The following is a 24429-nucleotide window of genomic DNA, read 5'->3' on the forward strand; positions in this document are numbered from 1 at the left end:
TCATTCGGAAAAAAGAGTTTATAAAACAGTTTCTATTTTATCTTGTATTTAATGAATTATGAATGTATTTAATGAATGTATTTAATGAATTTCTGAGGGCAACATATCAACAATTTGAGTAGGTCAGGATATAATCCAATGGGAAATATCAATTAGTTAGCTGTCCTTATTAAACAGTCTTTTCTTATTTTATGCATAATTCTTTGCATGGGCTTATATTCAAGTAAACTTTAAAAGCATCCCCATTAGTATATCAATGTTAAATATCAAAAAGCCATACCTCTCTGCTTAGGGAGCTTCTTGTTTATTTGTAGTAGCGTGTCTGTATTCTTCTTGTACTCCGCTACTGCTGTATATATCTTTATCTAGTATCAATATAGAGTTCACTTGGTTACTGACAGATATTAGTCGGAAATAATAAGTAAGCCCCCGATACTAAAATAATTAAAAAAACAAATCCCTCTAGCCTCTCCTTATTTCTTCTATAATAAATACAGGAATGAAAATGAAGAGTTAGAAGCTAAAATAATTAGAAAATACGAAAAACAGCAAGCCAGAGGAAATTATACGGTGGCTCCGACGAATCCAAATAGAAATCACAGGAATATAAGGTACTAAGTCCCATCATATTAAGGGATGTTTATTATTTCCGACTAATATCTGTCAGTAACCAAGTGAACTCTATATTGATACTAGATAAAGATATATACAGCAGTAGCGGAGTACAAGAAGAATACAGACACGCTACTACAAATAAACAAGAAGCTCCCTAAGCAGAGAGGTATGGCTTTTTGATATTTAACATTGATATACTAATGGGGATGCTTTTAAAGTTTACTTGAATATAAGCCCATGCAAAGAATTATGCATAAAATAAGAAAAGACTGTTTAATAAGGACAGCTAACTAATTGATATTTCCCATTGGATTATATCCTGACCTACTCAAATTGTTGATATGTTGCCCTCAGAAATTCATTAAATACATTCATTAAATACATTCATAATTCATTAAATACAAGATAAAATAGAAACTGTTTTATAAACTCTTTTTTCCGAATGATTACTAATTGAAGAATCTCTTTGCCACACAGATGTATGTTGAATGTTGTTAGTCCTGAAGAAGGTGCTAATTATAAAGAAATCACCGAAACGCTGCGTTGACACTCTTTTTAACAACCTTACAGACAAGAATAAAATAATTGTATAACTGTATATGATTTTAATTTTGTATATTGTATTTGCACTATTGTTTTTAAACATGCGTACTGACCATTCTAGACTGATACACAGTTCGTCTACTTTTTAACAGATGTTGTAAGACTTAGATTGTAACCGATTAAAGGAGGCAAAGGAAGATATCTTCCCAAACACAAAGTGGCTAGAAGTACAAATTGCTATCATTGATTTTGTCAATAAATTTTTTAATATTTTTTATACATTTGGTTTTGTGCTTATATGTTCTCTAATGATCTAATCTGAACCAGAGGGCAACATTAGTACTTGAATACTATTGTATTCTAGGAGCGCATTGCTTCCTCCTGAATGCTTAAAAATTAATAGGGACTCCCTTGTCTTTGAATAGCTTATGCTATCACTACATTACACACAATTGTGGAGACAGCTCGAATCCCCTACAAGTCCGCACAAGCAGCTGAACTTATTGCGCTCCTGAGAGCTTGCGAGCTTAGTCAAGGACTGTCTGTGAATATCTATACAGATAGCCAATATGCCTTTGGAGTCACACATAATGTTAGGCGTTTGTGACAGGAAAGGTGGTTTTTGACATCTCACAGGTCGCGAATACAGAATGGAGAGTTAGTTCCAAACTTGCTGACTGCATTAACATTACCAAAGTGAGTGGCTATTGTCAAAGTAGTATCAAACAAAAATAGGGAGTACTCTCAATCGACAGAAGACTGTCTATAGAATATTGGCACGTGGAGCAAATGAAGAAATAATCTTTCTTAAGAAGACCTCTCACTCACCAACCTGGTTGGTGACATGCTTCATCATCGAGGTCCCACCCAGATAGCCGAGTGCCATCCGGGTGTGCTGCGACACCTGACTACAGTGGAGCTGGTTTTTTAGGGATGAAGGTGAATAGTGAATTTAGATAAAAATTGGCCAGATTTAACCCAATTGAAAATAATTTTATTCCAGGATTTGGACAATAGTTAAAAAGTAGTGAAGATACCAAAAAAGGTTAAATTAACCTACGGTATCTAATAATACACAAAAGAAAGTGAAAAAATGTTAAAGGTCTACATGTTTCAACCATCAGTTGCTATTGCTTAGGTTTTCGTTAGGACCATAAAACGTGACCTGGGTGGTGCACACTCGCTAAGGTGTGCCCTGCCCTCGGTCAGTGATTGAAACCTAACCCGCTACTCACGGTTAGGAAAACCTTTCTACAAGTCGTCGAAAGGAAAAATCTGTAATGAAAAACAAACGAACATAGGACAAACATATAAAACATATAATCCTCACTCTATTCGCTGAATCAGTGCTCATACTTGTTGCAAATAGAATTTGGTGTGCGTAACACGGTCGTGCAGCACTAAGCGGACCTCACCAATGGTGAGGGTGTGGACTCACACAATCAAAACCAAATTTAATAGAAGCGGTCTGAAGTCACACACCTTGATTAGTAGTGAACATGAGCCATACACATCTATTCCATACCCACTCATACGAATCTCAAAGGAGTGGGAGTCAAAGTACTCTGATAAGAGTACAACTGTACTAGTGCACCAGTGTAACCAGGGGTAAAACGGGAAATATCCTGATAGCCCTGGTTAAAGTGAACCCACGTGTAACTAAAATATAGTGGTGGGTAAAAACACAACCTCACTCAATGCGGTGGGCGTGCCGATAAAACGAAGTGACTATCCAGAACGCTTAGCATAGTGGAAATCTTAAAAAGTGAAATAAACCAACGTTCAAAATTGAAGGAGGGAGGGGGCAAGTGCGCTTACTTAGAGAGCGGTGTTTGCGCACCTCATGGGAGACGAGATCACACAATTTGTAATTTCCAAATCTAGATAGAGAAAATAAATAAAAACACTAGTCACGTATACTCTGAGCGGTGTCCAGCGAGCTAGGGAAGCCCCTGTGTTACCATCGTACTCACTCAGAAATTCAAAACTGCCCGCGTTTCTGCCTAGTCGTGATCAGTCAAGTCCCCGGTGGAATAGCAGAGACCCGGTCGGAGCCTCTCTTTAAAGACGGTATTTCCGGGTCACGTGGGGAGACGCTGGCGTGCAAGCCATGTGATCTACGTGAGTGCGCAATGACAGGGAAGTGGAATAATAAAGTTCAACTGGCTCATTCTACGATAAAAAAGGGGGTAACTTCTACGTTACGACATTAAACTCCTTTGGAAGAAATACGAAGGGTAAAATGTCAATAAAGCTGTTCACTGACACGTTGAAAATACCTCCGTTGTATGGCTCAACACTTAAAAGGTCTAGGAGTGCTGCCCAATCTTATCAACATTAACATTAACCTACTCTAAATAGATACTGGCTATGAAGGATAAGGTTTAGAATCAACGCTGGCGTGCAGGCCATGTGATTTACGTGAGCACGCAATGACAAGGAAGTGGTGAAATAAAGTTCAACTCGCTCCTTCCACGATAAAAGGAGGAGTAACTTCTACGTTACGAAAAATAAAACTCCTATGAAAGAAATGCGAAGGATGAAATAGATCACAGTTAGCTGTAAATAAAGTTGTTCACTGACATGTTCAAAATACCTCCGTTTATATGGCTCAACACTTTTATGATCAAGCAGTGCTGCCCAATCTTATCACCATTAACCCACTCTAAATAGATTCTGGCCATGATGAATAAGGTTTAGAATAGAACGGTATGGAACAGCCAGGTTTTTTACAACAAATGAATCAGGACAATGAAGAGATAAGTCAATGTAACCGTGTGGAGAGTACATACTCATCTCGTCAATACTGTGATCCAAGGAATATTTTCATTAAGGTCATTGGTGTGAGTTGATAGCCTATAAACCCACCTTTGCTCCTTTTCAAACAGCCTCTGTTGTACATTGCGACCAGATTTTATTTGTTCAATGATAGTCCATCGCATATCATTTGTAGTGTGGTTTCTTTCAAGGAAATGTTCAGTTAGCTTAGTCGTGACCCTTTTGCATCCGATGTTGCTACGATGCTCGCAAATTCTCTGTTTTATCTTCCTTGTTGTCATGCCAACATATCTTAGATTACACGGGCATTTAATCAGGTAGACCACGTTGGTACTATTGCAATTCGTGTGTGTCCTTTGGGTCCAAGTCTTACCTTTTTCCAAATCCAAAGTTTTTGTGTTACTGGTCAGATGGCAGACACTGCAGTTACCACAAGAGTAGTGGCCTACAACGTCTGGCAGTCCCCAAGCATTCAGTACAGTTGATGGGTTTGCCTTCCCTGTTGTTATTGGGCGGGTGTTCACCAAAGTATCTTTTAGGCTCCTTGCTTTTTTGAACGAGAACAGGGGCTTTTCCCAATGCAGGTTGCCAGTGTTAATGATTGACCAATGCTTGTTAATAGATTTCGTCATCATGTTAGATGCTGTATTGTATGTCGTTACACAAGTTAGGGGAATTTCACTTCCTGGGAGATTTTTATCTTCCAAAAGAATTTCTCTTGGTTGATTCCTTGCTCGCTTTTGGCACTTGTGGATAATTCTTTCTGGGTAACCTCTTTCAGTAAGTTTGTGTGTCAGATCCATGGCCTGACTCCGATAATCCATGGTCTTGCTGCAATTCCTGCGTAGTCTCAAAAACTGACCATAAGGTAAATTCTCCCTCAGGGCTCTGGGGTGAAAGCTCTCAAATCTTAACAGATTGTTCTTTGCACTTGGTTTGTGATAAGTCTTAGTTTCCAAACGGCCATTCTCTTTCGTGATAACAACATCTAGAAAGATCATCGTCTGGGGGTCCACATTGTGTGTGTACCTGAGGTTGTTATCACAGGTGTTAATCCAGTGTAGAAATGTATTCAGGGTTTCTCTTGGTCCTTGCCAAATGGCAAGGACATCATCTTTATATCTCTTCCAAAAAATGATATATGACCGAAAGGGATTGTCATTTGTCAATATGAACTTAGTTTCAAAATCAATTCGAATTCAGAGAAGTTCTTTTTAAGAGCTAGTCTGGCACATTCTAGTATGAAACTTTTAGGTGTTCTATATGTCCATGTTGCCATATCCAGGGCTCTTCTCAGTAATTCCAGGGTGTCATCTTGTGGGATGCTAGTATAGAAACTTTCAATGTCTAGGCTAACCAAGATCGTATCTTCATCCACTGTTAAACCCTCGAGCAATTTCAGTAGGCTTTTCGTATCCTGGAGATAAGTGGAAGTCTCCTGTACCAGTTCTTTAAAGAAGAAATCACAGAATCGTGAAAGAGATTCCAAAAGGGATCCGATCCCTGACACACTAGGTCTCCCCGGTGGTGGAATCTTGTCTTTATGCATCTTAGGGAGGGTATAGCAATATGGGATTCTCCCTTCGCTATTGGTCAGAAAAGTGGCTTCCTGTCTTGAAATATAACCCATGTTTTCTGCATGTTCTACCAGAAGACTGATTTCTTGTCTCAAAATGTCAGTGGGGTCTACTCGGATGGGATGATAATTCCTGTTGTCAGAAAGTAGTCTTGTGCACTCAGCTTGATAGGCCTTTTTGTCTTGGACCACAACTCCCCCTCCTTTATCTGCCTGCTTGATCACTATGGTGTCACAAGTTTTTAAGTTTTTTAGTGCTTGATCTTCCTCTTTACTCATATTAGTAAAAGGTTGCTTCACAGTGAGATGTTCAATATCTTTGAAAACAGCTTGTTCAAAAGCTGCCAACTCTACGGGAGTGGTATGTGGAGGAGGGATGAAAGTGGACTTCATCTGTAGTCCTGTTTCATTGTACTCCTCTGTATTGATTGTTTTGTCATTTCTTTCAAAAAATGCTTTCAATCTCAAAGTAGCGCACACCACAAAGTATTAGATGATGTAGGAAGAGGCAATGCTTTTGCAGACAGTACAGTAAAAGAAACAGCACGTAGCCAACAAGGACACATGAATGTAATGTATTCTTCTGCAGAGAAAATGAAGAGGTTAGAGATATCCAATAGATGGCAACAAAAGAGGAGATGGAACAATGGGAAAAGACAGGAATATTAGACAGTGAAAACTGTTGGAGGAAAGGGCCAGATGGTGACAGGTGGAAATTACTGCGTTCCTATGTTTTACCGTTTGTCACTATGGCAAATGGTCCAGCACATATCAGCGATAAGAGTATAGATACACAATTAGAGCAGGTATGGGAACATCCAGACATAAAAAAGACAGCTGAACATTATGTTAAACATTGTATGATCTGTTTGCAACATAATCCAGGGAAAGGAGTAGCTACCCCAAAAGGAGGGTTTTCCCCACCCAGTGTGCCATTTGATGTTTTGCAGATGGATTTTATAGAATTTGAAAGATGTAATAATCTGAAGTATCTTTTATTAATAGTATGTGCTTTTAGTAAGTGGGTGGAGGCCTATCCTACAAAAGATAATCCTGCGCTCACTACAGCTAAGATATTACTGAAAGAATATTTTCCCAGATTCGGAATTTGTAGAATTTTGTGGAGTGATAATGGACCTCACTTTATTGGACAGGTTATTAAGCTGATCACTGAGAGTCTAGGTATACGCCAGAAGTTCCATGCTGCCAATCATCCAAAGTCAGCTGGTTTGGTGGAGAAATACAATGCAAACCTGAAATTTAGGTTGGCCAAAGGTGCAAGCTTCTACGGGACTTAAATGGCCTGATGCTTTGCCATTAGCACTCATGTCAACTTGTGCAGTGGCACACTGTAGAACGGGCCTTACGCCCTATGAGGTTGTGTTCGGGAGACCGATGAATGTATGGGGTCCTCCACGAGCTAAGAAAATGAAAGAAATTGAGTATCCTACTTTGTTAGACTATATGGGAGAACTGACAGACAATCTTTCTTTGATTTACCAACAAATACGTAGTACTGTACCCGACAATTCTGCCGGTCCCGGGCATCTGTTGCAGCCCGGCGATTGGGTCTTAACTGAAAATTTTCAGCATTCAGAGAATGTGGAGCCAAGCTGAAAGGGGCCTGAGCAGGTCCAATTGGCCACACGAACAGCAGTTTGAGTCACGAACAGAAAGAACTGGGTGTATGGCACCCATTGCAAAAAGGTGCCAGTAGAGCTAATGCAGACATCGGAAACTGAGAATGCAGGAATTGAATAGAGCATTCTCAGCAGCGAGGAGAAGATGGATCATTACTTTGCCACACCTGAGGAAGTTCTTTTTGCTCATTTAACAGTAGCTGGGAGAGAAAGGTACAATCTGAGACCCCGTGCTACCAACTGAATAAAAGACTTTGAGAAAAAAGGTCCAGCGAGTCTGGTTCGGTTAGAGGGCCTACTTGGCAGGAGACTCTGTGTTACAGAAGCGGCCGAACTAGGTTTGGTGCAGTTTGTGACCTGGGCCTCCTGAATCCGTGAGATACTCTGATTTTCAAACATTGTTTCTTCTACATGTGTGGTATCCGTCCTGCAGTATTTTGAATGGAAAGAATAAGAGAATTCGGAGTTCAGAAACCGACAGATACTATTCGTGTTTGCATTACAATACTTTGTCCAGGATTGAAAATAGAATCTGAACTTTCCACTACATGGCCAAGGAATCCTGTGAAAAGTAAAATAGCTGTTGCCTGCCTGGGACCACAGCTTCACTTCCCTGACTGGTCCCTGACTGAATGTTTCACGGGACCCGAGTTGCATCCTCTGAAAAAGGCAATATATTTGACGGTCCTTCACGCTGTTGCAGATGAACTTGTGGATGACCTTTCCTGAAAGACTTATTGTACTGGTCTTTCATTGCTATAGTAATTGTTGAACTGCAAAGTTTCAACAATTTTGTTCAGCACCTGGTTTGAAACCTATTGAGGTGAGACTGTTTGTTGCCTCAAATGTTTGTTTCCCTTCTCACCTTCTCCATTGACTAATATATGCACCATACAACATTTGAAAAAGAACATTTAAGAACTGAGTTGGGAAAATTATAAGACTATACAGTGAAAGACATTGTTGACTTTGAAATTGCGAATGCCTATCATGGAGGAAGATCATTTGGATATTCGACATGTTATGGAGAAACAGATCAAATCTAGATGGACATTTATTTGTTTGGTGGCAAGTTTATTTGTGTTATATGTATTTGTGTGACAGCTTGGTTTTTACATGTGAAATTTCCTGTGAATATGCTTGTACGCCCAATGCCTACCTCGCCTGAACATAATTATTTTACTCTTTCGCCGCTAGGCGAAAAACATAGGCTCTCGTATAAGAACAATTCATTCATTTGAATGTAGCATTATACCCATAGCATTGCTAATGTTTCTGATTGTTGGGTTTGTGGATTGTTACCTGCACACCAGGGTGCAGGGGGAACACCTCTCATCCCACTCCCATTCTCTCACAATGGCTCCTGTCGTGCCTGGTTTGCACTTCTGTGGGCTGCAAAAATTTGTGGTGTTTCTAAAGGTGATGTAGGGGGACTTAATAAGAAATTAAATACGGTATGTTACCCAGATGACGATGGTAACCCACAAGCAAAGGGGTCAGCATGGGAAACTGAGGAATACGCTGGTGGTACCTCTGCCACAAAATATGTCTTTGCGAAGACACAGACTAAATTAGAGAAAGGATTCCCTATTATATTAGTAACGGAAACTCAAGCCCCCTTTGTGTAAGAAGTATTGGTGTTATTCCTGTAGGTAATAGCAACTGCAACACCACATTGACTATAACAGGTCCCAATCACAGTAGTTTTTTAGCATCCCATCACACATATTTTATTTGTGGAAATAAGGGTTATTTCTATCTACCACAAGAGTGGTCAGGGATATGCTATGTATCCTTCCTCCTCCCTTCTGTTTATTTAGCTACAGCCTCTTACCATAAAACTCGATTATTGCCTCATAATTCTTTACTAGTTAGGACCAAGAGAATGATAAATATTAAAGCAGTGGACCAGACTGACACATCATTACAGGAGTACATAGACGTGAATTTAGGTATATTTCTTTTGTTGGTGCACCCCTCAATAGCAGGAACGTACTAAGACTCACAAGAGTAGTTGAAGCAGTAGTTAATCAAACCACAGCAGCTCTAGGTAACATCACTGAGGAACTCCAGGCAGCAAGACTCGTAGTTTTGCAGAACCGTATGGTTCTAGATGTTATCCGTGCGGCCGAATCATAGGAGTTAGCTGTTGCGTATACATTCCAGATAATGCACCATCCATTTATCAGGCTATCTCTAAGATAAGATAACATAAGATAGCTACTGAAATACACCAAGACACTGGAGGAGCATTGACCTGGTCTAGTTGGTTCTGGGGCATTATTACATCATGGGGATGGATACACCAAGACCCTGGAGGAGCATGGACCTGGTCTAGTTGGTTCTGGGGCTTTATTACATCATGGGGATGGAAACTACTTATTATAGTAGCTTGCGTAGTAGGTGCTATTTTAGGTTGTTGTATTTGCATTCAGTGTATACCTGTAATATGTCACCTCTGCACTTCTTTATGCATGTCTTGTATTCCCAAGAAAGAAAATGTTCACGACGTTAATGAGAAGCTTATGCTCCAGCAACAATTAGATGATCTCATGAGTATAGATATGAGAACTTTGAACGGTGATGATGGAGTACTTTAAGTTGTTAAAGTATAATCTACTGAGTTAGCTTATTATCTTTTTGCTTCCCGTATCTTATATATTCGAAATGTATCTTTTTGTTATTCAATTAGACAAAATGTGTTTAGCAGAGGCTAAAAGGAGGGACTGCTGAACGGTAAAAAATGTATTCTGTTAAGTTAGCCTCCGCTCTCCCCCATTTTGTCTGTGATCACCCATTTTGTGTTTCTGCGAGGACTTCTGCAAAGTCAGGAGTTACATGTTCACTAAAAAGCTGGTTGTGCTGATAATACTTGCGTGCCAGGGTAAGAGGCCCTGCCGAAAGGCCCGAGCACACAGAATTTTTATCTATAAGCCCGCCAACGCATGTAACCTCCCTTGCCTATCTACAACAATGACGTGGGTAGGGGTTTATCAAGAGATAGCAGTTTGCATTTCATCATGACAAAGTGGTTTCAATGTGTTTCACGAGGCACCAAACTGTATAAGTACTGTGTTTGAACTTGTGCTTGTCAGTTCCCTCCCTCAGGCACTTGCAGTGTCTGGATGATGGGACTCCTCTCATAAGTGCAATAAACGTGTGTTTTGTTTCCACTCCAGTGTTGATCCTCATTTGTGAACCCGTAGACAAAGAGTGTCCCTGCACCAGTGAGACAGATAAAATCTCACTTCTACAGAGCAGCAGCTTTCTCAAAGCGAACGGATGGTTTCTCAACGCAAGCGGTCGCGAGCATACGCGACCACTAGCAATGAGAAATCTGACCGCCCGCGTTGTGAAATCTCACTGGGAGGTTGATTTTCCATGCTTGCTCCCGCCAACTTGATGTTGACAATCGCGAACGAGCAAAAATCTTGCAGGGATGTGGGTTTTCATAGCTCGCACTCGCCATCTTGACGTTGACGAACGCGAGAGAGGAAATAAACACTGATACGCGAAGCGAAGTTTTTTGGAACTCCACGTAACGCGGGGTGCAGAAATCTTTGCAAACTCTGCGAGCGGAGTTCACCGCCCAGACGTAATCAAAAGCTGAAACCTACATATGTTCCAACTCATGCTTATGTACCTAGAAAGAGCGCCCCTAGGGCGACCTAGTTGTTTGACCTTGGGTGTAGGACTTGAATATTCATGTAGGTTAATGACTGTCCTTCTTCCATCTGTGCTGCCTGCTGTCAGGGGAAAACAGCATAAATTATATTACATTGTCATCTGTGTCCCCCTGAAAGTTCAAGCTCGGCCAGCTGAATAAATAAAATGATCACAGTCGAGTGCTTATACAAGAAAAAAAAAAAGTGCTTCTGCACAATCAAAACATGTACTCCCGACTCCCAATAAGTGGGCAGAGCCAAAGTTCCTCTCCAGTGACGCTCACATAATTGTCTGGCTGCTGGCAACAGCTGTGCTGTCAAGCCAGACCAGAAAAAACATAGGGGGGAACTGTTCTGACGGACCCTTGATATCCAGCAGAATAAATCCCATCTTGGTGGGAGCCCCTGAATGGGGGACTTTGGAGGCCGTGGATGGGGCAGTTTATTAAGGTTTGTTTTGTCAATTGACACCCTAATAAAAATGTATTCAAACTAAAAATCCCCATTTTGTGACAAAAAAAGAATGTTTAGTAGGTGTGTTCCTGTGTAAAAATAAAACGTGTTCAAACGTCAGCGTGCGCAGTTGAAAAAAGGGCTCAGCACAAGCGTTTTAAATCCGTCATCAAACGAGAAGCTGAAGACGTCACAAGCGCTCCAGCGCTTAAACTGACTTTTGCCTTTAGAGCCTAGATTACTGATGTGTTATAATGTACAGGCATTTCCGAACATAATTGTTCTTGCCCACGCATACCAATTATATATGCAAGAAGTATTATTGGTTATGATTAATCCAGCAATAGAAAGCAATGACGGATTTTTAAATCGGCCGTTTTGCCCAACACAACATGCAAAGAAATTAAACATCCTCCCCCTTCCGGGGAGGACAGAAGAGGTCAAGGGAGCCGTAGGCGGCTGCAAACTTTATGACAAGGAAACACGCGAGTCGCAATTTCTTTCCCTGTGCGGAGCCCACCATAACTACAACAGCAAACAACCCTTCTGTGGTCTGTAATGTGAGCAGCCAGCAACAATACACTCGCGCCAGGCCACTTACACCAGCCGAGGTATCTGCAGCCTGAGCTGGGCTGCTGCGGCGTCTCCAGATCACGTTGCCCGGCCGGCTTGTTCAAAGGAGGCGGCGCTCCGCGTGACTCCTGGCGGACACGGCGGGGCTGCCTGAACTCGCATCCCGATGGCCTTCCTGCAGCGGAGCCGGGAGCAGCGCTACGCCAAGGAAAGGTGCGTGACCCTGTTAAACTGGGGGTACGTGGATGGGGATAGGTCTTGCGTGACGGTGCCCGGGCCAGGAGCTGAAGCGTAGGAAGGCGGCACTATTCGGTGCGTCTTCCGGGCTCCTTGTTTATAGCGTGCCTGCTCGTGTGTCTCAGCGCGGGCTGCTGACAGCTGGTATTGCGTTGCAGGGATCGGTGCGTTTAAGGTCCACTGCCCCTCGCTGGCAACGTACCTGCGCTCCCCTTGCTTTACCCGGGTTTCAGGGGCTGCACTAGCCCCACCTCCCTCCGCGCCCTATCTAGGGGCACTAACGTTTACGTACTTGTGGGAGAGTCAGATCAAAAGGCACGGGATACAACACAACGAATGCTGGTGTTCCCGGAAATAGCCTTGTTGGGAAGCGATATACATTAGCCCTCTAAAGCGAACCTCATTTAATTATAGATGTACGATGGTCTCATGTCACGAGAGTGACTTTATGATTGGCGTTGGTGTTTTTAATAGGAACGGCTAGCATGCTGGTAGTGGTAGTTCCGCGCTTGTCATAGCCCTACAGCTCCCAGCCTGTTTAGTGCTGGTATCAGAAAGTCAGACATGCCTGAAAGTTATATTTACCTGTTAAAGATGTAGTTGACAGTAGGTTTCCTTTATTTTTTCAGACTATGAAATAGGTTCTGCTTGAGTTTCACCAACACGTTAACCAAATCAATGCTGTCCCTCAAGTCTACATAATTCGGAGGAAGACAAAAACTTCTAATTTCCTGGTTTAGCCCTGTGGACCGTGCCATTGCGCGCAGAGTGAGAGTTTGACCGTCAATTTATCTATTTAGGCATTTTTCAGAATGAGTTTACATTTATGTGTACTGTGATGTTAATGCAGCCAGGTGTAACTTTAAAGGCAACGTTTTACATTTCCAGGTCACTGCTGCGAAAAAAAATGAGCGAGGTTTGTGGAAGATCATTAAAGTGAAGGGGAAGTATGCGGTTTTAGACCTGTTCTTGACACCAGGGGGCAAGAGTTTGTCAAAAAGGATGATGAGTTCACTGCCTAACTGAGGACCCTTATTACTATATTTGTAGGTTGAGTTCTCCGAGTCACTATCGCAGTTCGTCAAACGTTTATTTAATTTCTCTTTCACAGACTCTATTAGGGACACCCAACCTTTTGCTCTTTCCAAGGCTCCCAACCAGAACTGTCCTATCCTCATTATTGTCTACTGCCATTGGTACTCTCCCTTTTATGACACTGGGGCCCTGTCCTTGTCCTGCCTTGCCTCTTCTGCCTCCATCTTCCTGTCTAGGCACTTAGATGCTTACTGTTGGTTATACTTTATGCACTACTGTGAGCGTGGTCTTCTTTTTTTGAACACCTGTTGTCCAAGGGAAAAATGCCTCAGAAATCTACTTATCTCATTTGGTGCAGTACATTGAGGTGATAAATTGGATCTGAGGCTATTTACAGTAACATTTTGTAAAATGGTGTTCATGTGTAAAAGAATACTTGCCACGGCAATTCACAAGATACATCCTCCCAACTTAAAGTAAGAAAGAGCAATATTACAGTGTGATATAATCTTATCTCTGCTAAAATCGGATTGCCGACATATGTAGAGCCATTCTGGGATAAGAAAACAAGCCTAAACAAAGTACATTCATAAACTGAGTCTCTGCACGCACACGGAGTCTGTGGATGTTCTAATATCTGACATACATAGAGCCCTGGTGTGTTCAGAGTTCAAAAGGTGACATCAGCCTTGATGGAATCCAAACCTACCGGTATGGGCCCTAGCACAATCAGAGAGGCGGCTATCAGACTTCTGATATAAAGAGAACAATGCTGTAGTTTGTGATCAAATTCCTGGGAGCCAACAGAAGATCAAGCATTCTCAATTTGACCAAATTGTGTACTTCATCTCACTGTGCCACATTTCCCTTCTTTGCTGTAAATGAGTGCTAATTACTAGTGGTAGGTTAATGACGACATTTGTTTGGTAAATTCTACAAAGCTATATCGGGTGAAAATGTTGCAGCATGTCTGAGTTTGGCTTGCACGTGCAAAGGTTTTTAGAAAGACTTTGGTCAGCCCTCTTCAAGCTTTGACCTACAGAACTGTCATTCACTTTTTTGCTATCACCCACCACTGCATAAAGCATGGGGCAAACGGTCAGCCCCTCATGGCTAGTTGGTCTCTCACATTGTGAATGGAAGCCATATAACTTGATCACTTTCTCCCAAAAATAAGTACAGGTCACTGCTGAGCTTTAAACGTTACTTTGCCAGTGTTTTTTTCTTTCTATTCTTTATAATTTTTTGTCACCGTTTTGTGTTTATGTTTTAGGGTTGGCCAATACTGCCCTTTCTTTGCACCAGAAATAATCACATTTTCTTGTGACTTGCTTTAAACCTAGAAAGGAGTTCTTTACCTCATCTCAGTACAACTCTCGGCTCGGAAGCAGTGACACTGTAATTACATTTAATGTGATGTCTATTTAAGATTTTTATTGCAAGCATATGTTCCCTACCTTTGGGCGAAAAAACAAATTTTTTTTGGATTTTTGTTTGATATGTTTGAAATAAAAAAAAAAAATAGAAAAAAGCTTTGCATCCGCTTGTTAAGGCCACACACACCTGTGGGCCTTACTAATGTTTGTTTTAAATATTGGCATACGTGTCACATTTTCTGTTAGATGACGCCTTAGAGAAATGGTATTAGATTTAGCCCTTCAAGAGTATAGTAGTTTTGCAACAAAATCTGTAACCTTCGTCCATTTTTTTTCTCAAATAGCAACTGTTCACGGGTATCTTTCATTTGAAAGCAAACAAGTTACTTAATAACATAACAAAACTTTCTACTGCCTTCCTTTTTTTCGTACATTGTTTTATTTTAAATAAAATCATAAATATTCTTTCTGTAAATATTTGCAAATAATAAAGAACACTCTGGGACTATTATAAATAGCCACAAAATTACGGTTGCATTTTTTAAACATGTACAAGTATTTATGTTGGAACAACTGTCAGTAATTGCAAGCTCAGCTTACATCTCGCAGTATTTCTTCAGAGTGCTTTCTCTAACAGTAAAGGCTGTGTATTAGTGAACCATAAATACCATTTTGACTATCTTATGCCTATGGCTGCATATTCTGCGTTAGCAGCAGATCGTGTTTTTTCTCATAACCTTACTGTAGCCCTGTTAAATGGCATTTTAAGGGCTTGTATTGACAAGCCTACTTTTCAAGGAACAAAATAAACATGAAAACTTCATCAGGCGATAGGAATTATACACTCCTTTTGTTAGCCTATATGGTACAAGCCTTTTGAGTACAATTATTCTATTCCCAAAACTCCTTTCTTTATTCCTCCCCACTGATTGCTCTTTTCATCTAACTCTACCGGCACTTTCAGACGTTCCTAGGCGGGCATCATAATTCTTTTTACAAGCAACCAACATACAAGCATTACCTTATTTGTTCATTGTTCTGCAAGCTGTTTTTGTGTTCACAGTGCAATTTATAGATCTTGCTAACCTGTTGTGCTTAATAAACACAGAGTGGGCTTTGGATCAGCGCTTTCAAACCATTATCTTACTTGCCTCCGCTCCACCACCATTGGCTTGAGACACTGTCAAGCACAGCTTGGCTCAGACCAGAGAAATATTTCAGTCTTGGAGTTATGCTGTTGGTTGTTTGGAAGTGCCCTTCTTCCACCAGTGCTTCCATTGGAATGGCTCGACTATAATTTTACATTTCAAAAGTACACTGAATCATCAAACCTTCTCACATTTCTTTTTTATCTCACATATGCAATTTATTTATTTTCCTAAATTTTCAGGTGCGTTTGTCAGCAATTGAGCGTGAGCTTTACCTTAAGATTGCCGCCTCACTGGCATTTCCATTTTCAGGTAAGAAAAACTTGACCATCGAATGGCTAAATTCTTGCAAGAGTAGCTACTAAAGGTACAGTCCTGCAAGGTTTTGTGCGTGCATTATCAGGTCAGACTATATGATCTCCAATATGGCAACTGCCTTCCAGTGTGCCTGGCAGCTCATTTACATCCTGTCGCTGGGCCTCTGCCATTGTTCAGTGTGCCCAGTGTTGTAAATAGATGGTACTGCAATTAGGTTGAGTTTGTAGATCTTTATTGAAGATCGAGAGAGGAGACAAGAGCGGACTCTCCACCACGGAAGCAACTCGTAACTGCCGTGGAACAGAACCCCAGATTACAAGCAAACATAGAACAAAGAATATAAAAGCATTCTATGAGTGGAAATACAATACTAGGAAGACTAGAACAGAGACTTATGTACTACACATCTTCTTCCTTTCTATTGTTAGGAACAAAAGCAAAACAAGAAAAGGATAAACAAAAAACTCAAACTAAGCACAATAAATATTATAATAAGCCAATGTGAATAAACAAAAAGATTGTTGCAAAATACAATTTTAGCGGATGAAATCTTGCAAATAAGCTGGTGGTCTGCAATATCTTGGGGTACGATTCGGAGCAACACCCTCAGGCATTGAAGTTGAACTCATCACAGGGTGATCCTCAGGCATGAGGGAATCGCCACTTCCCCCAACATGATGTTGACTAGTAGGAACTAAAGTGGTGGTTTCAAGGGGTGCTTGAGCCAATAGGTTACCACTACTGTTCAGAGGGGAAGAAGGGTTGTCTAAGGTAGAAGTTGAAACACCCCTTTTATACAAGGCCACGCGTCTGAAATTCCTACGCTCACCGTTATTGAGATTTACACAATGATCAAGTACTTTCTTGACAGTGTAGAGCCCCTTGAATTTAGACAACCCTCTACCCACCCTACCACTTTTGACTTTAACAAGTTCACCAATAATGAAAGGGCGAGACATTTTAGTGGAGGAAGGTAAGCCTGAACAGTTACTTTGTAAAGTAACAACTTTTTTCATCCAAGAAGGTATAAGTTTCCATCCGGGAGCACGCCCTCTCATAAGTTGAAAAGGGGAAAGACATCCATCAACAAGGGGTGTTGTGCGATAGGCCCACAACATTTCATCAACCATTTTGCGCACCACAGACCTATTTGCAGAGGCCATTTGTATGATACCCTTCACCACCCCGTTTGCCCTTTCACATATTCCATTGCCTTGTGGGTGTATAATGAAGTGCGGTGATGGGGAAACACCACAATCCTTGAGAAATGCCTGCATTTCTTTGGAAGTGAGTTGTGTGCCATTGTCTGTAATAATGATTGAAGGAAACCCCTCATCTTTAAACAAATTTCCTAAAAACCTGATGGTGCTCTCAGTGGTAACATTGTTAGTGAATTCAACAACTAACCATTTAGAATAAACGTCGACTACGACAATAGCAAATCTGTCTCTTTCATATAACTCGCCCATCGGGCCAATAAAATTCAGACAAATACTATGCCAAGGTAAACCTGGATTCTGTAAATGTGCGTCAAAGGATTTGGGGCCTACCTTGAGCCTTTTTTCTCCCTCCCTGCAGATGGAACAATTTTCTACCCACTCAACAATTTGGGAATCCATGCCTGGCCACCAGAAATGGTTCTTAAGACGACGTTGTGTGAGAGTCTGGGCCAAATGACCCTCATGTGCTAAGGCTAAAAGTTTATTTCTGAGACCAAGGGGAGGTATACATTTCTCTTCTTTAACTATAACATTGTTGTTAATGAGAAAGAGATCATCAAGCACTTTGACATAAGGTCGAACAGAGATTGAAACAGAACTCTCTCTCCTAGAGCCAAGAGTAATGAGTCTGATAACTTCCTGCAAAGTATTATCAGAATTCATTTCACGTTCCCAATGACTAGCTTCAAAGGCGCCCTCACCTACAAACACAGCATCCTCGACTGAAGCTACTGCAATATCACCAGAGTGAGAAACTCCTGGATCAATAAAGCTACGCCAATCCAGAGACATGGTAGAAAGGCAGTCCGCTTGTACATTCTTCCACCCCTAGATGTACTGGATGGAATATTGAAACTCCAGAAGTTTTGAAGCAAGTCTAACAAGTCTAGCCGACCCTTTACCAGTGCCCCCAGGAGAAAGAATTTTGAGGAGTGGTTTATGGTCTGTTCTTAAGATGAACTTCATGCCCCACAAATATGTCCTGAAATACTCTACAGCCCTGGAGGCAGCTAAGGCTTCTCGTTCAATAACTGAATAATTTCTCTCAGCATCAGTCAAAGTCCTTGACGCAAAGGCAACTGTGTGCTCTGACCCATCACAGAGTTGAGAAGCATAGCGCCAAGGCCAGTTGCCCTTACATCCACTGTTAAAATGGACTTGATGTGAACATCAAAAGGTGACAGGACTTTAGCATTACAAATTTCTTTTTTGATATTTTCAAAGCATTCTTGGTGTTGGGCAGTCCATGAGAAGCTTATGCCTCTTTTGAGCAGTGACCTCATGCATGATGTCTTGTCTGAAATTTTTTTAACAAATTTTGTGTAGTACTCAATGAGCCCCATAAAAGAACGTAATTGGTCCTTGTCTTTGGGTTGAGGTGGAGAATGAATAGCACGACAAAGGTCTTTCTTCGGTTTCACACCGGAAGCACTAATGGTGTAGCCGAGGTAATCAATTTGATTGACTAAAAACTGGCACTTTTCCTTACGTAGTGTTAGACTCGCTGAGGACAGTCTGTCTAAGACTATCTTGAGGGTGGTATTGTGTTGGTCGACTGACTGACCATAAACCAAAATGTCATCTTGAAAGTAGACCGTGTTACCCACCCCTTCAAAGATGCTGGACACTATTATCTGAAAGACACTGGCTGCAGAGTTGAGTCCAAAAGGAGGGCGTGTAAACTGGAAGGTACCGTATGGTGTGATAAAAGCAGTCGAGTGCTTTGAGTCTTTGTGTAAGTTGATTTGATGGTATACACTCCTAAGGTCTAATTTGGAGAACATCTTGGCACCTTTTAGAGTTGTGACTAATTCAGAAATGTTTGGAAGAGGAAAGGTGTCTGCGACTACACATTGGTTCAAAGACCTCAAATCCACACAGAAGCGGAGCTTGCCATCCGATTTCTTGGTGACGACAATGGGAGAAATCCATGGCGATGCCTCTACTGGTTCTATAACTCCCGTTGCTAGCATGTACTCAATCAGCCCCTTGACCTCCTGCTTGACTACAAATAGGGACCTGCCTAACTTTGTGCTGCACTGGAATTGAACCTTTTTTTAATACAATGAGATGGGAATATCCTTTAAGTTGACCTAAGCCTTCTCTAAATACGCTGCTAGCATCAGCTAGGATTTTGTCTAAGTCATTATCTTCAATAATCATAACTTGTGGATTAGCTCGAGGGTTGACAATTATCCCTAGGTCACCCACCCAAGGATAGCTGGTCCTGATTCAGACACATAAACTTTCCCTTGAATGTGCCTGTGGGAAAATGTGATGTGTGCCTCAAAATAACCTAAAATGTCTATAGACTCGCCTTGGTAACCCCCTGGAGAGATGTCTTTAGGAAGGAGAGATCTGGTCCCCCGTTTATTTTGGAACAAATCATTAGGTATTATTGTGTATTTTGAGCCAGTGTCAACCATTAAGTGTATATCTTGGCCATTTACTGTGAATAAAGCTTTTGGCCTATTCCTACATTTGTCTTCTTGTTCAAAAGATGAATCTGACTCGACAACTAATATTTTATCTTTTTCATCAACCAGGTGAGGAGAACTCTGTACATAAGCTACACTAGAGCGAGGTTTACTACGACATACCCTGGCGTAGTGACCCATGCGGCCACACTTTAAACACTCCTGTTTGGCTGCAAAACAAAACTTTGAATCAGATAAATGCACAGTGCTTCCACACCTATTACACATTTTAACAATAGAAGACTTTTGAGTATTGACAGGCCTCGACGGAAGATTTTTCTTAATCATCTTCTGTTGTGATCTCTGTAGAAAGACACCTGGAGCCAGGAGGTATTCTTAAGCCATGTTTATTCAGTCTCCAGTTCAGGTTACATCTGTCTCTACTCCAGCCAGCCTAGTGTGGTACCAGCCCCACCAGGAGCAGCCTGCCTAGCTGCTCAGCCCATCTTCAACTGCCAACACTCATCCACTCAGACACCCAGGCATTCCATGCATCACAGGCACACCAACATTCTATGACCATCTCACGCTCTGGCTGAGCAGCTAGTGGCAGCAGTGCTGGACTACAATATTATTCAATTAAGTAGGATATAACATTATCCCTTTTTCTTCAACGAAAACGAAACTTGCAAATGATAAAACATGAAGGAAGAACTATCAAGAAGAAAAATAAATAATAGTACAAGTCCCACGGATGCAAACTTAAATCAAACATCACAGGAGCAAGAACCATTAAAGCAAGAAAAGACGGATAAGATACATACATATGAACAGCAATATCTCCCATCCCTCCCTAAAAAGAATCAAAAAACATTTTGAAGCAAGCATAACATTCCCTGAAATACATTTGAAGCATTTTGCATCAACCACTGTGACGTGATGCACTACAACGAAAAAGGGTAAAAGACCCCACAAAACCAATGCCCAAAAGTATAACTCAAAGTAGCTCTAAAGATAGCATACCCTACAACTACAAACCCAAGAGAAAGGGAAACAAACAAGTATATGGATCGTCACCCATAACAACTCACGTGAAGGGATGTACATCAGTACTGCGCGCAACTATAACCCAACCCTGTGTGAGAGTTAACCATGAAACAATGTACATTAGTAATGCGCGCAACTATCTATGGACTAAGCCATAACTCTACCCTGTGTGAGGGTTAACCTAGGTACTCCAAACCCCTTATAGAGGTTACATACCCCCATGTAGGAGTAACCAAACAATAATACGAAAAGAGCTCTTGACCCCCTTGTGGGGGTTACGTACCCCATATGGGAGTAACAAACACAACTAATCACAGGGCTGTTACCCACAACCTTCCCTCGTGTATGGGAACCATGTGATGACCACCCACAGGACCTTAGACGCCCCATCCAAAATAAAACGAAAATCTGTGGCATCACGACAAAAGATGTGCTAATCTCACTATCTTAACCTCTGATAAATGAGAACAATGTGGCTTAATAAACTACACACTATACATATGCCTCTACAGAAAGTATTATGCCCACGTAAAACATGCTGGTGAGCGCCCACACACCCAAGTTGTGCATGGACAACACTTCTCCTCCGTAAGAGAACAAATACATAACCTGTGAGAGTCACAGGACACCTTTGTACCTGAAGCATAGTCAGCAAAAACAAACTGTGTGCAGAAAACTGGTTCTTCACCATTCCTCACGGCGTAATCCTCAACTTATCGTGCCGAATTCCAAACAGGTTCTACACCATTTCTCACGGTGAATTCCAAGCAGTCAGACGACCCTTCAGCAAGTATACTCTTAACAAACATCGCGTTGACGCCGGCCGTCCAGTCGATCTTCAGATCAGAAGTAGAAGTCATGCAGACACCGCATTGTCCCTGACCCTCATGCCGACTTGCAGAAAACTTTATTCAAAAGAAACGCTAACACCATGGTTGGCAGGAAGAAACTTGAGCTCGGCAGCTCTCCACTAATCAGGAACCATCAAAAGGAAAAGCAACAGCGGCCATAAGATGGCGGAACGCTGTTGACGTCGCTGCAGAGTGGCTCACGGTGCGTCAGTGCACACAGAACGTCCAAAAGCAGCTAGGAAGCACAACAGAAGAATCCACAATCGTCATAGAAAGACATCAGCGAAGAAACAGCGCGAACCCCTAGATGAAGGTAAGTGTCCACGCGCTGATTGTAGCGCGCGCCTCAGCTTTTGAATTTCAAATGAGCAGCCAAACCAACTGTAAAGCGCTGCCAGTGACAGAAAACAAATGAAAGTCTCAACTCAAAAAAACGCCGAAAATTGTACCATTGTCATTTCCCACTGTATCTTGCCGCATATCAATAAAAGAACAGTACACCCACTCGGCACCGACGATGTCAAATGTAGCGAAGCATAGTATGTCACCACTGGGCAGTATGCACACTCCATATTCTCCCTCAACTGTGCGGCATCTTCAACATACTGGCATTACCGAACCAGCAAAGTCGTGCCCAAGACAGCGATCACGCACCTCGCCTCTAGTGGCAAAATCAGGGCAAGACCATTGTTTCTTCTTAGCAGAGAGTTGCATCGTAGCTCTTTGGTATAAAATACTTGTCGGGAATCAGACTTTGTCCATCTGTGGTACTGTTGCACAGAAATCGTTGTGATACACTGTGGTCATAAGAAATCTTGCAAGTGTCAATAAATCCTCCAAAGAAAATTCTCCATCTGTGCATCCACTGCACACTGTGCATTCTTACATCTTTATGATGAAAGATATTCTCCATGTGCGCAGCCATTTCACACTTTCCGTTTTGACAATTTTTAAATTGACTTTTTCTTCTTTCTGTGGCTGGAACACCATATGCGGTTGTAGTTGAACTACTCTTCCAACTCACAGTAATTCTTTAGATATGACGTGGCTGGAACACCAGATATGGCTGTAGTTTGACTACTCCTCCAACTCACTGTAATCTTTTATATGACAAACGTTGTGGCTGGAACACTAGATGCAGTTGTAGCTTAGCTACTCCTCCAACTCACTGTAGTCCTTTTGTGACTGTAGCATTCCCAGGCTGTAGTGTCCTTTGGTGATGACACTTCTCTGTGGGCTGTCCGTTGATGAGAACACTGGTGGGGCTGGCGCTGGCTTTCCTGGGAATTCTTTGTTTGTAGATTGAAGTTGCTTGTAAGATCTCTTAGTTTCTCCTTTTTTTTCTTTGTAGTTCCTTTGTTTCAGTGGTTCACCAAGAGTCTCTAGGGTTCAAGTCCGCTCGTCGCCAAAATAAATGTTGTGATCTCTGTAGAAAGACACCTGGAGCCAGGAGGTATTCTTAAGCCGTCTTTATTCAGTCTCCAGTTCAGGTTACATCTGTCTCTACTCCAGCCAGCCTAGTGTGGTACCAGCCCCACCAGGAGCAGCCTCCCTAGCTGCTCAGCCCATCTTCAACTGCCAACACTCATCCACTCAGACACCCAGGCATTCCATGCATCACAGGCACACCAACATTCAATGACCATCTCACGCTCTGGCTGAGCAGCTAGTGGCAGCAGTGCTGGACTACAATGTTATTCAATTAAGTAGGATATAACATCTTCTTATTCTTGACCGCTGCAATCTCACTTTGGTCATCAACATTCTGGGCCTGGTCCAGAGACTCTTGGACTGAGACTTCATTAACGTCATTTGAGGATGAACTTTTTTCTAGTTCCTTCATGCAGCCTTCAGATTCTGCTACTATTTTTGTCAATTCTATATCCCTTTGCAGATTGGGGTTCTTCGCTGCCCAAAGACGTTCCTGTATCTTTTTGTTGTTACACTGGACTATGTTCCGTCATGTTCCCAAATTTGCACTTAACGGACATTTCTCTCAGTCTTGCAACAAAATCTTCGATTGACCCACTTGTCTTTTGACTTTTAGTATAATATTTGTATCTATTCATGACTAGGTTCTCTTCTTTAGAGTATCTAACCTTGCCTGAAGAGCTTGAGGGAGAAGGCGAAAAACGCGTTGGCCTTCTTTGCCTAAAGAACCCAAAAGTAACGCTTTCTTCCTTTTAGCTGAATACTATTGAGCATCTAATGCATCGAGGTAATTGTCAAACATTGGGAACCAATCTTCCCAGGATATGCTTGGCTGGCCAGGATTTTTAGTAGAAAGATAAACAATTTGAATTACTTAACAAATCAACAAAGAATACTAATGAAATAATAAGTACAAATCCCTTGACATGCTATAGATGTGCGTATGACCGTCAAAAATTGTGAAAAAGGCTTTGTATGAAGAAAATATACTGTGGTCAACCGAAACTAAGGCACTATGGCGTGTGTATCGCCGAAACTGTCTACTGTGATGTGCGCGGTACACTACGGGCGTGTGTATCGCCGAGGAGGTCCAGAAAAAATGTGCTGGAGCAGTCCAAATCAGACACACTATGGCGTGTGTATCACCGAAGCCACTTACGTTAATGTGTGTGATACACTACGGGCGTGTGTATCGCCGAGGAAGTCCAGAAGAAATCAGCTGGAGAAGTCTCTTGAAGAGGAGCTTCCTGTAGTTACGCGGAGTTAGTGACTGTTGCCACAGTAACCGGCGAAAACAAAGGTGGCCGCCGGTGAGCGTAGGCAGCGTGACAACGTCAAATACGGAGAGTCGGAGGGACTTGCCTCGTTGAAGTTACACTCCACTTGAAGAAGAAGGATATCCGTGATGAGAAGGCAGTGCATCACGATGGCTGCTCCACTAACATCCTGTGAGGTTCTATGATGTCATCACAAGAGTGGTGGGAGCTGGATGGAGCGGATCTCGCT

At 41.9% G+C, this 24429-nt stretch overlaps 1 protein-coding gene across 1 annotated transcript in view; it reads left to right on the forward strand.

Annotated features, from left to right (window-relative positions):
• The first annotated feature begins 11625 nt into the window (after positions 1-11625).
• The window catches only part of NSMAF (neutral sphingomyelinase activation associated factor), a 624890-nt gene continuing 612086 nt past the window's right edge, over positions 11626-24429 (forward strand). Inside the window, exon 1 of the mRNA XM_085605566.1 lies at positions 11626-12056. Coding sequence (XP_085461692.1) covers positions 12010-12056 — 47 coding nt within the window. The 5' untranslated portion in view covers positions 11626-12009. The remainder of the gene's footprint in view (positions 12057-24429) is intronic.

Source organism: Triturus cristatus, chromosome 5_1 (assembly GCF_964204655.1).
Source record: "Triturus cristatus chromosome 5_1, aTriCri1.1, whole genome shotgun sequence".
NCBI classification, from domain to species: Eukaryota; Metazoa; Chordata; class Amphibia; order Caudata; family Salamandridae; genus Triturus; species Triturus cristatus.